Genomic DNA, 13,952 nt, shown 5'->3' with positions numbered 1-13,952 from the left:
TGGTGCATAAGCATACATGCAGGCAAAACAAACTAATGAAATAAATAATTTTTTAAAAGTTTTAAAGAAACCTATCATGAATGAAGGGGATATCTGGCATCGGTAGGTCATGGTTATTAAGAACATGTATTGCCAGCATAGCTACCCTTCAGCTAGTGGCTAAAAGATGTTAGATGTTTTCTTACCAGGAAGAAAGTTCTTATATAAAAGAAAACTTGGAATAGGCAAGGCAGAGAAAGAACTCAGTAAGCAACAAGATGAGTGAGAAGAGGTTGCCTTCTCCTCCCAAGAGGGCAGATGGAATGAATGTAAGACACTGTGCAATGCCCTGCTCAATGTGCACACAGAAAACCTTTAGTAACCATCTGATTAATTCAAAGAGACATAAAAAAGAACATTTTCTTTGTCTGTCAGTGATAAAATGGTGTAGTAGGTGCATAAATGGTATATACACAATATAATATCTATTGCTAAATAACCTGTACTGGCTATGTTACAGACACGTTAAAAGAGATTTGAGGAAACAATCATTTAATCCACAGTAAACATGGAAAAGAAAATAATTAAAACCTCTTGAAATACAAATTAATAGACTTCACATTCATATAATAATATCATATCTGAATATAGTAATTAAAAGACAATAATTGGTAGATCAAAAAATAGAATCAAACATTATGACATCTACAAGAAATTAATTTCAAATAAGATGACATGGGCATATTCTGGGTAAGAAAAATAAAACTATATTAGATGTACACATGAATCAAAATAGAACATGGGATTTGATATTGATATCAGACAAAACAGATGTTAGAGCAAAGTAAATTAGCAGAAACAGAGGAACATCGCAGGTTGTAAAGGGTCTATGCAATGAAAAGTCACAGCAACTTTAATCATGTGTCCTCCAATATTTGAACTACAAAATAGGAAAAATCTAATCAGAAAGAGATGAAAAGGCCTTCAATCATAGACGGAGAACTCAACAACTTATGGAAATATCTCAGAAATTGAGCAATGCTGTGATAGAAACCAACACTGCCAATCAGTCCACTCTAATAACTGTCATCACCCACTACCATGGGCTAATATTGATTAAAATCAAAACTCTATGGAAACTGTGTATACAGATAGTCTCTCTCTCTCTCTCTCTCTCTCTCTCTCTCTCTCTCTCTCTGTGTGTGTGTGTGTGTGTGTGTGTGTGTGTGTGTGATGGCTATTCTTTGTTGTCAGCTTGACTACATCTGGAATCAACTAAAACCCATGTAACTACATACATCTGTGAGGTTTTTTTTTTAATTAAATCATTAGAAGTTGGAAGACTCACTTTTAATCCAGTACTTTTGAGATGGGAAGATCCATCTCTAATCTGACCCACAGCTTCTAATGGCAACTTATATATAGTGCATGAAAGGAGGAAACTCTTGCTCTTGGCCTGCTTCCCCTCACTCTTGCTGGCAAGTTCATTCCTTCACTGGCATTAGAGCCTACTTTAGGATTTGAGCGCATACTGAAGACCAGCTGAGACAACCAACATTGTGGACTGAACAACTACTCTGTTCTTATACTTTTTATTGATAACCTTTGTTGTAATAACTGGACTACAGCCTGTAATCCGTTCTAATTAACTAGATAGATGATGATGATGATGATGATGATGATGATGATGATGATGATGATGATGATGAAGACAGATAGGTAAATAGACAGACAGGCATTCTTTCTATCAATTATGTTCCTCTGGAGAACCTTGACTAATTCAATATCCCAGGACATAGATAGAGTAGTTGTCAACCTTCCTAATTCTGTGAAATTTTAATACAGTTCCTCATGTTGTGGTGACACCCAACCATAAAATGATTTCATTGATACCTCATAACTGCAATTTTGCTACTGTTTCAATTCATAATGTTAATATCTGATATGCAGGATATCTGATATGTGACCCCAAAAAGAGTCGAGACTTACAGATTGAGAACTGTTAACATAGAATAAACTTCAACAAACTGAAAGCACTTAAAGCTTGGAGTATGACCCTTGAGGAATAGAAGCAAAAGAGAAACCTGTGTAGCTCAACCATGCCCCAGCAGAAGGCCATGCATCAGTGAATATCTAAGCAGTACAAATGGACTTAATGGGGAAAAATTAGAGACAGAGTTGGGTAGGCAGGGAGGGATTAGGGATGAGGGTGAATGTGGCCTGAACTCTTTGTATGAAATTATCAGAGAATAAAAAATGAGAGGCGAAACTCCAAGTACTTGGAAATTCAGAACACGTTTCTAAACAAATAATCCTCAGAGCTAATAGGAAATCTTAAGGGGAATATTGAAGTATACCGAATGAGATAAAATGAAAATACAACACAGGAAATTTTTTGAGACACAGCAAGAACAGTGCTGGTGGGAAATTACAGCGTAAACTAGTCTTAAAAACTATTAATTTTGCATCACTGACACTGGCACCTCAGGAGTCTAAAACAAGGAAGGGAAAATACACCCAACATGAAAAGGAAGGAGCTGATAAAGAGCAGAAAGAAACGGAGATGACAAAACTTATGAGCAGCAGGAACAAAGCAGAGGATATTACCTCAGCGCCATTAGACACCAGAAGGATTAGCAAGAAGTGTGTGAAAGATGGAGCACACTTGACTGTGCTAACAGAAGAGATGAGCTGATTTCTCAGAAAACAGAGATGCTGCAAAGCACCTCCATGAAATTTGGCAGACTCAATTACTGGTTGAATTTGTATAGGCCTATAACCCTCAAGGAAATTAAATTTGTAATTTTACAAGTCTTCAAAAGGAAATTTCAGTCCCAGATATTATTATTGAAGATTTCTCCCAAACATTAGGAGAATTAATAGCTAAACTTCATTTCCAAAACAATTATCACATGCCTTCCAGAGAAGAAAAACAATCAAATTCCAATTCACTTTCTGAGGCCACTATTACCCCTTTATTTTGTAAATATAGATGAGACTATTATTACATTAATATGAGAAATAAAGGAACTAGAAAGGATGAATGTGTTAGATGGAGTGAACACACCATTTCTGTGATTCATGAGGTGCTATACAGTATGAATTGTTAGTAGAAGGGCTAACACATAGATCAGTTGGTCAGAATAGAGGAGCCCAAACACAGATCACCACAAACTGACACACCTGATTTTGAGTAAGATTCTTAAGTACTTTAATGAAATAAAGGCAGTCTTGTTAGGAAATAATACTGGTGTAATTAGATATTAAAAAATTTAATTGACCTGCGATATACTTTTCACATAACATGTAAAAATTCAATGAAAGTAAGTCCTCGGTGGAAATGTAAAAAAAGGTATAAAATTTTTCACGTGAGAGAGATCTTTTGTTGTCCTATGAATACCCAAAAAGGCCTTAGACATGGTACCAAAACCATGACTTGTAAGAGACAAACATGACAGACTATACTTAATTACATTGGAAAATCTTTTGCTGTGCAAAAGATAGAAGTCAATAAATGGACTTTTATAAAATGAAACAGCTGCTTTGAAAAAGACAATAAGACATAGAGTTGGGTAGAGTATTTATAGAACAATTTGAACAGAGGAATGGCAGTTGATGTGCATTCACTAAAGTTGCAGAAGAAAAACAATGACTTACCTACCTTCAGAAGCTGTCGCCTGCCATCTGCTCCTAAATGATGAGGTCTCAGTCAGTTTGATTCAGTAGTGTGGGCCATGCATAGGTTGTCCACAGCTCAGCTGCTGATCATTTATCCATTTGCATACAGACAACACTAATTGTAATCTCAGTGCATTGTAAGGAAGAAAAAGGAGGAAGAGAGGAAGAAGAAGTGATCTTGGGAGGAGGATGATGTGAGGGTGGAGATTCCTTAGGAGTTGGAGAATGGGGTGAGTTTGGGTATGTTCTACATATACTGTACTCATATATGAAATTACCAGTAGCACAATTAATAAAAACCCAGAGACATATAATGGGGTTCAACCTGAAGGCAAAACAACCAGCCACTGGCTCTTACCTCTACCTCAGTCCAAAATGGCTGTTCTGCTTCCAGCAATCTTCAGAATGAGACTGTGTGTGAGATCTGTCTCCCATCTTACATGCCTCTCTAGGGCTGGGATTAAAGGTGTTCACCACTACTGCCTGGTTTCTATAGCAAATTAGTTTGTCTACTGGGAATAAAGGTGTGTGTCACCACTGCCTGCTCTGTGAAGCTGACCAGTGGGGCTGTTTTACTCTCTGATCTTCAGGCAAGCTTGCTTTATTTATTAAAATACAAATGAAATATCACTACAATTATTGAAGAATATGTAAGTTTAAGAAACAGGAAGAAATACAGAAAATAAAATTTTACTAGGAAACAAAACAAAATCATTCCAAACTAGAACTTGCATCAAAGAAAGAAAAACATGTTACTGTACAATACATTAAAAAAATTCAATCTCATTAGTCATTAGAAAAATTTAAACTGAGATTGCAGTGAAAGATCATTCACACTTTCAGAACGCCTAAAGTGAGGGAAAATGACACCAAATATTGCTCGCGCTGAGAATTAGAAAATCACTTATTCATCATTTGTAAGGTTGAAAAGGGTAGCACCTTTCCGGAAGATAATTTGGCAATTTCCTAAAAAGTTGAATATACAACTAACAAGTGGACATTTCCCTAAAATTTTTCCAATATATACTGACACAAAATCCTATGAACATATGCTTATAGAATCCATGGAGTAATAGCCTAATACTCATAGCTACCCATATGTTGTCAGCAAGTGATGATTAATTTGTGGTATATCTATACCATGACATTTACTGAGCAATAAGAAGAATAAATTATTGATACTTAATACACTGTGATTGAATCTCCAGATAATTACGCTAAATGAAAAGCCAATCCATATAGCTTGTGTACCATATGATTCTCTTTATAGCATTGTCCAGGTCTTGTTTCTGCAGTCATTTCTAGTAGAGTCTGCTTCACAGTAAATCCTTAAATACCCTGGCTCTTACACTATGTCTGCCTTTTCTGGGACATTCTCTGAGGCATAGATGCGCACACTGTGATGAAGATATATCTGTTGTCCTTAGGCTCCTCACAATCTTTTAATTTTGGGGAGCCTATCATGCTCCCCAAGTATGGTTTTCTGTGATGTTCTCCATTTGCTGTAAAGAGAAGAGAAGCCTCTTTGATGAGGGGTTGTAGGTAGAAGAGATGTAAAACGCTGGTCGAGCAAAGTGCTGAGAGTGGAAATATAATAAAAGGAGGCTATGAACCCGAGAGTGAGAGGGTGTGGGAGAGGTTTGAGCGAGCTGGGAGGGACTGGAGGAGACAAAGGGACGGGAAAGAAAGTGTTGTATTTCAATTTCAATTTAACACATAAAAAATTTAAAAGGACTTGAAGTAGAGTGGAAGTAGGCAGACATAGGAGAATTGAGGTGTGAACAAGATCAGTATATTGTATAAAATTTTCTAAGAATTAATGAAATTTTTTTTTAAAAAAAAGAAATACAGTTAAGAAGAAAGGAGGACATGCAAGAAGTTCCTACAAGTATCTTCCTTCCCCTGGAAAGTCAGTCAGCACCTTGGGTGGGGGAGTGGAAGGTCAGAGTTCTGTGGAGCTAGGATGCCTATCAGTATTCATGAATTCTAGAGAGGCTGAATTCAAAAGCATTCCTGCTTTAGTCATATTAGCTATGGCTGTCCTTGCATCCTTCTGTGTGAGAAAAATTACAGTAAAGGCCAGATAGCTGGGTTTTTTTTTTTCCATTTTCTTTTGTGAGTGGAGTTATTTAATGGATTGCAATTACACAACCAGAGAACCCCCACAAATGTCGCACTGAAATCACCACTAAAAGGAACATTAAAACACTGCAAGAAGGAAGGCAGGTAATTTTAGCCTTCCACTCAATAAGTCATAGAGTAAGAAAGGAGAATGGATGCCTAAAGATGATGAGAGCTGATTTTTTTCAGACCCTTGGCCACATAGCCCTTTAAACCGGAAAGACTTTTAGATCAGTACTCATTGAATAACAGGTACTGCCTCTTCCAGCTCTTGATGGTCTCAATTTTAATTTATGTCTTCAAATACATCTTTCTAGGCATGCCCTATTCGGGGAAGCATAGACTATCTGTCCTTTTGTATCAGGATTCGTCACTTAGCATTCCCTTAAATACAATCCATGTTGTAAATACAGGTTTTTGAGTCGTGATTTCAAATTCTAGATGAACCATTATTTTTTAAAGAGACATTGTCAGAGTCGTACCAGCCTCTTTCTTTCACACATTTTGTTCCTCTCAGAGATGTTTTATGGTCACTCTGTCCTGACTGACTCTGAGGCATTCTTTAGACTTCAGCTTAGCAGGTATTTCTTCAAAAAGACTTTTCTCAAACCCCCAAATCTGGTCAGGTCACACTGTTACATTTTCCCATTGTATAATTCTCAGCTGAATCTCTTGTTTATATAATTACTTTTGCCTTTTTTTTTCCTGGAGCTGGCTTTTGGAGGCTACAAATTACATTCCCTATTCTGTTTTATGAAATGTCTGGAACTTAAATGTTGCTGAGTGTCACTGACTCTTAAAACATTTCTTACTGTCTGTGGTGTAGAAGAACAGTTATCTAAAGCACTGAGAGTGGTCCAAAAACTTAGGATTTGTAATTCCCAGCATTGGTATCAAGTGACTGCAATCTGAGGACATAATTTAAATGACCTAGCATTCCACTTCTGTAAGCAATGACTAGAATAAAGGCATACCAAGGCTCCTTTAAGATAACAGTTTACTTATGTGCATATCATCATTACAGAAAATCTAATGTATGTGATAATTCTGACATCATACATGTGATAACCTTTAAACATGTTTAAATTAATCATTTCCCTTTAAGTCAAATGAAGGGAGCATTTATATAAGGATAAAAAAAATGCCCAGTGATAAAAGTGTGTATTTCACTAAACTATGCATTAATCCCTTTCTTTTTTTTTTCCTTTTTGTCCCAATAGTCTTATTCCACATAAGATGATGCATGACTGGAAAGAACTCTTTTTTAGTGGAAATCCCATTTATGAACAGGATTCTCTTAAAAATGGACGTACAGAATCCTCTGCGGAACATCATATAGAGCTGCAAAAAAGGAACTTGCTTGATAAAAATGATTATGAAGACTATAAGGTACATACTAATATGGAATAAACTGGGTGAATTGAACACAATAAATTATTTTCCTTAGTGTTAATTTGTGGTATTTTACTTGATTCCTATTAATGAAAACAGACATGTTATATTTGCATTTTCTCTTATATTAATTCATATATTTACAACTAACTTTTACCTGTTTAAAATATTTATCATTGTTATCCACTGTTCACAGTAGACTGGAGCAGCCTAAAAATAATTAACTATAATACATTGAGCAAACAAATGTCAGAAGGACACCTTACTAAAATTTTTCTTTTATGAGCTTTCTACCTTTGCCTCAAAAACCATTATTAAAATATCATTTCCAAAGCAATTTATCTCAGTAGTATATTATATTGCAGGCAAAATGGAGAGGAAGGGGGTTATGAATTAGAGTGACAAAAATTCATACAACATTTTATGCAAATAACAAGAATATTGTGTAACATGGGGACCGGCTTGTTGGGGTATCTGTTCTACCTGGTACCCCACATCCGGCAACTCCCAAGGAAAATCACACACAAGACTCCATAAGATTATAAACTGATTGGCCCATTAGGTCAGGCTTCTTATTAGCTCTTATAACTTATGTTACCCCTTTATCCTTATCTACATTAGCCACATGGGCTCAGTACCTTTCTCAGTGTGACAGCTTACATGTTGCCTCTTTAGTGGTCTGTGTAGGAATGGCAGAGGGACCTCTCTGCTTCCCAGAATTCTCCTGTTCTCATTGCATCACCTCTACTTCCTGTCTGGTTTTCCCGCCTATACTGCCTGCCTGGCCAATCAGCATTTTATTAAAATATGATTGACAAAATACAAACAATTCTCCCACATCAATATTGGATACAAATTGTACATTTTATCGATTTTTAGTTCAATTTTATAATAATGTTTAAATTATATGTATTTATGAAGTCCCTGTGATAAATTGATATAGGTAAACATATAATATATGGTTTATAACAATTTATGATATACTTTATATTGAGTTAAGAGAGGAGTTCAGAGAAATTATTTTTATTTCGAGGAAATGGAAATACCACCACTGCCTGTTAGAAAGTTGCCTAGAAACCTTTGGGATAAAACAGTGGCATTGTCCACTGCTGACTATAGATATCAGGTATCTAATCCTTAAGCACTGAAGACATTTGGTACCTCAATTTATGAAATAATAATGTACCTATCTTATTTTGTAAATGTTGGTGGTTTAGTCCAATGCATGGTGTTTTGGATTTAAGTAATACATACTCATTTTTTTTAACCACTCAACTCTCCCCATCCCACTTCATCTCAACCTTATAATGTTATAAAAGTGGTGGCTCTTGAATGCAGTTTCTGGGCACAACCATGGAGTAAAGAATGAGAATATTATTGTTCGAATAGCACTGACTTCTAGAAGGTTAGCAAATACAATATGAAAATGAATGATGGAAGATTAGTCATTTACTAATAATCAGTGAATAGTTATAAACATTTACTGTAGAGATGAATGCAGAAAATGACTTCATGACAATGACCAGGGAAATGAACAAAGTAACACTGATGTGTACATATTAAAGGAAGTTAAGACTCTGGTAAAAAATTAAGGAAGCAATATCAGATTATGGGAAATTAAATGTAAACCTTATTTTAATTGCACGACTATATATATTTATCTCCTTGATAGGATTGTTTATTTTGGATTGAGTAGAAACTTAAGAACTGCATATAGATTTTATCTAGTTTGGCTGTGGAACCGTATGTATACCTTATATGTCAATCCAAAAGATAAGGTCTCATGGGAAAAGATGTTATTTGATAAATATCAAACTATGTTAAGGTATTGATTCCCATTATAAATTAAGAAGTTATACTGTCCAATTAAGCAGAGTCATTTGACAGCCTTTGGCTGATTCACAATTCAGTATTTTTTGCTCAGTTATTTCTTGGAACAGTTTGGTTGACTCTGTTCTTTTTCTCATAAATCAGGAGACCAGGTAGGCCACAACTGAGAAGGCTCTATGTTTCTAACTATTTTCGTTGTTTGGGAAATGCTTACCACAGGAACATGCTTGTCTTACCCACATCCTGAGGCCCCTGGCATGTTTGTTTGGCAGGAAATTGTCGAGTTTGTTAGGACTTTGTGAACATCTATAAGTCAGTGCAATTCTTTTTGTGTAGCGCCTTTGCTGTTTTTCTTTTAATGAAAATTCCCTTGCAATTTCCTACTTTATGCGTTTTGTTCTGCAGAGTCAAATTAGATCCTATGCAGATTGTCCAATAAATTGATTTTTTTAGTTATTGTTTACCATTATGAGTATTTTGTTCTCTTGAAGAACTTCATCTAAATATTCTTACATACAGGAAAAATAAATATTTCAGATGATAAAATGTGTTATCAGTCTTGCTAGTCTATAACAAATTCAGAAGGGTAGTTTATCCTGGTTTAGATCATAGACTAGTTGCTTACCTATATTTGCTATTGCAAAATTTGTTCAAGATTTCTAATGTTAGAAGTTAAGGCAGATCTTCAGAAGTATTTGCATTCTTGGCATACTTTATTGATATCCATACTTTCTTTCCCCAAAAAACTGACATCATCCATGTTTGAGCTCAGGGCCCTAAGAATTCATATCCTCCTCAGTAACCTGCCATCATGCTCTATTTCTAGAATTGCTACTGGTAAAGAAGTGCTAGCCAATGACTAATGTTTCTAGAAATCTTCCTATCTGCTGAGAAGAAAGAGCATCATGAAAAAGCCATCCCTGGGCAGGGGTTGTCCTACGCCATTGCAGTAGGCTGAAGAGACTGAGTTATTTAACAAAAAGGATGGAGGAGCTCTTAAGACCCAATAGACATAGGGAGTGGCTCAATCAGGTACCAGGTATTCACCCAACCTTTCCAGAATAATCACTAGCACAGTCACAGATAGCAGACAGACCCATGATTCATCCTGCCAAATTTGTGACCCTCACCAATCCCAAATGATGTCCTCTCTGTGGTTCTGACTAGGAAAAGTCTTCTTCCACAGCATTCTATTTCTACATAAGCATCTTACTTACAGTTGCTTATTGACTGCGTTTAGGAGTTATAGCTGTCAGTTTCAACATCTGTGGAGTTTGTGTCTACAGAGTCAACTAATCACTGCATCACAAGTAATTTTTCATATTTTGCCCTGTGATTATTCCCTTAACAATATAATTGAATGACCTACTTCCATAAAACCTACATGACATAGGGTATTCTGAATAATCTAGAGCGGATTTCAAGAACACAGGGTGATTTGATGTTCATGAGTGAAATTCAAGGCTTATGCTATTTTCTGTAAGGGATTCCAGCTTCTTACTATAATGTGAGAGAAAGCCATTTTCCTTTTCATACATCATCTATCTTACTTAACTTCTTGGTGACAATTTTTCTATTATGGCTATTTTTTCTTTTCATGACAAAATGTTGTTTTGGTTTATGATTGTTTGAGTGAGTGATGGTTAGTTGCTTATGACTTTCCCCAGACTAGACTTTGTCCTGTGTTTAATGTTTAACACAGTGGTCCAGTCTCTAAAGCCCTGTCCCCTCAAGAACTCTCCCACCTTCAAATATGTGCATATAATGAGATTTCTTTTCACTGGGAGTTTATCACCAAGTAATAAGAATGAGGAACTAAGTGGGAGATGAAATTTCTGTTCTATGAAGAAGTCTGTTTTTACTTGGAGATTTCAGGCATCGGTTTGATTCTATTTCATATTCCACACCTGATAAGTGACAGGGTCAGTCTTCTGTAGGCCAAGTGGACATAGTGTCCGCTGCTGTGAGATCATAACTGCAGTGGCTCGTGGCTTTAAGTTTTATCTCTATTCCTGGTGTATAGATTCAGGAGACGAGGGTAATGTTTTAGTGTCTACAAATTTGACCACAGCAGAGAAATCCTCAGAATATCTCTCTGATTGTCTCTATGCAATAGCAGAGGATGATTTAAGTCAGAGGTCAAAGATTCTTCAAAAGTCTTTTTAGAAACCAGACTCTTGAGTTAGTACAGAAGTGATCTGAGGTGGACTGCTTATCTTTGCAATGAATATTGCAGTTTAAACAGTTGTTTCTTGGAGTTTTGTTGTTGTTGTAGATCAAGGTGATCATAAGCATCAGAATTGTTTTGTGACTCTAGCACAGGGAGAAATGATGTGAAGTCCATCATGGTACTGTCCCAAGGACATACGGGTATCAGAAGAAAGTCTTCAATATTAAAGTCTTGGATTTTGATTTTCTCTAACCCAGGACATTGTGATTCAGAAAGCACTGGTCTGGGATAATTCTCTGTGTTCCAAATTAAGGTCTTGAAGGGACTATGTAGCTTGCAGAACAGATGAAGAACTGCATAGGAACCCTTCGTTTTGTGATGGCTAAGCTACTCCTTCACTGTGCTCCCAAGTGAGTCACTCTGAACCTATATGGAATCTGAGCGTAGGCCAAGCCCTTACCGTGGTCTGCACCATGTCTTCACTGAATTTGAGCAGTGCTGAGTTCTCAAGAGAAAGTAGGTTCTTACAGTTTTTAGCTACCCCTTGTAGCTAAAATCAGACCTGTAGTCCATTGACTGTGGCTGCTGAATATATACCTTTTTCTCAGAAGAGGAAATCTGATACTGATGAACTTTTTGAGATTCTGGCAATGTAAGATAAAGAGATTGGGTTGTATAGTAGGACAGTTGCTAGGCTCCCTAAAATTTGGGCCTATAATCGTCTCAATGATGTGTTCAATATTGGATACCTGACCATGTTAAACTCAGATTTCCTTGGAGAAATAAGTTCAATATTGACAGAATTGTTCTGGTTCTTTTCTGTGGGCTAGTATCAGATGTGTCTGTTTCAGTGATATTAAGCCATGGAAGATTGAAGAAAGCTGTTAGGGCAAAAATCATCGGATAACTGAGAAATAGCACTCTTCAATCAGAACCTCTTTACATTTCCAGATCATTAAGAATAAAAAATGATGGAATTAGTTAGAGACCAAAGTGTTGCGTACCTATAATCTTGGAATCTAGCAAAAATACTGTTCAGTTCACTATGGAGTTCGAGGTAGCAAGTGAAACAGTTGCTACTTCAATTTTTCCTTTGTGACTGACTATGGGGCCAAGTTTGTGTTTCCTGCCAGTAGATTCCAGCTTCACCCTGGAGGTACATCCCTTCTGCCAACCTCAGACTCCTCTGGAATTTAAAGGCCAGACTGGCCAGGAAATACCCAACCACACCCATCCCTGATTAGAAATCAAGCGACACATCAAAGCTGCCAGGCTCCCTTCCCTGAGTAAATGCAGATTTAAACTGTTCTGAAACCTTCAATACAGAGCCCATCCCATAAGAGTTCTTTCATGAAATTGCTGGCATGTTAATCACTTTCTTCTTTCTGCCACCTTCTCAAATGCACTTAGCCCATTGATACCTGGTGATTACACCATTCCCATACAGTGTTCCAGAAGTCTCGTGTGGCTGTCAGATCCCGTGAGCTGAATAAGCAGTTAGAGAAGATAAATAAACACCCTTTCTGCTTTTCCTGACAGTCCTGTGTCATTAGCATGAACTTGAGTTATGAAACACCTATAAAGCCTCAGGATTTTGGAGTAGTTGGAAGAAAGGAAGCATGGCGAGAGGTGACAATGGCAGCAAAAGAGGGACTAAAAGCTTCATTCTTGCCCCACGTCTCTGTGAAACATGGCTTTCCCTCTGAAAAGCCCAAGTTCCCGAATGGAATGATTAGAATATTAGATCTAGAACTTGTAGTTTAGAGCAGCAGGAGGTGTGTTTCATCACATTTAATGCCCTCTGTACACCAAGTCCAACTGCGAGAAGGTCAGCCAAGAGATCTGGGGCAAGGATTTGTTGAGTTTTCAGATCAAGAGCCAAGATGGCTGAGACTTGCTCAAGAGACCAGAAACGTGAAGGAGCAGAGGTGGGATGGAGCCAAGGCCTTTGCAGTTAGCTGGTGGTCAAAGCAAGCTGGGTCAAAACGAGGTTAGAAAATGAAAATGAAGCTGGCATGGAAGAGGACTTAAAGGCTTGGGAGCACAGTAGCTGATTGCTCTAAATATCTGGAGTGTCTACAGCTAATATGCATGTGCATCGGTCATCTGATACATTCTTTAAACTAGTTTAGGAGGCCTGAGGGAAATTCCCTTATTAGGAGCATGACATGAACAGGTCACAGACAACTTCTTCCACAGTCAACACACCCTCTCCTGGACCCTTGGCTCAGCCCTGGTGCTTAGACTTTCCCAGCTCTTCAGCTTGCGATTACCTCAGTCCTGACACCTCTTATGTCTTCTCTGGCGTCTTCTGTGTACTCACTTTAGTTTCTGATGGATGATGTTTGGTTGATTCTGCTGTATAAGTGTAGCAGGGCAGTTTCTGCGTATGGACTCCCTCGGGGGAAAAATGTTTTACAGCCCTAGGTTCAGGCTAATGCTAACACAGGTGACACGGGATTTCCTTTGCCTTAAGTGATGGTCCCTATTGTCTGTTTTATCTGAGGATCCTCCATTGTTAAAAATTAAAACCTTCTAGCCATCATCTTTTTGAGGAAAATAAAATTAAAAACTGAATTTTTCTTATTCACTTTCACACTTAAAAGTGGCTTTATCTTTTTCTCCTTGTTGTATCTGTGGTGGTTTAAGACGTCACACATTAATAAGTTATTTACATTTATTTCATTTTAAAAGAAATGCTTTATGCTGCCATTCAAAAGCATTTCTTTAGCTTGATGGAGATGATTTCCTAAAGAAATGGTCTATTTCTTTATTATCTATT

General features: G+C 37.1%; 1 protein-coding gene across 4 annotated transcripts in view; it reads left to right on the top strand.

The window, feature by feature from the left end:
* The window catches only part of Spef2 (sperm flagellar and cilia associated 2), a 157,091-nt gene that overhangs the window by 35,819 nt on the left and 107,320 nt on the right, over positions 1-13,952 (top strand). For all 4 annotated transcript variants that reach the window (XM_048429290.3, XM_085676648.2, XM_087896945.1 and 1 more), the window contains one exon: positions 6,999-7,167. In XM_048429290.3, coding sequence (XP_048285247.3) covers positions 6,999-7,167 — 169 coding nt within the window. The remainder of the gene's footprint in view (positions 1-6,998; positions 7,168-13,952) is intronic.

Source organism: Myodes glareolus, chromosome 15 (assembly GCF_982192425.1).
Source record: "Myodes glareolus chromosome 15, mMyoGla1.1, whole genome shotgun sequence".
NCBI classification, from domain to species: Eukaryota; Metazoa; Chordata; class Mammalia; order Rodentia; family Cricetidae; genus Myodes; species Myodes glareolus.
Note: the sequence above shows the minus strand (reverse complement) of the source record. Positions and strands in the feature narration are given on the sequence as shown.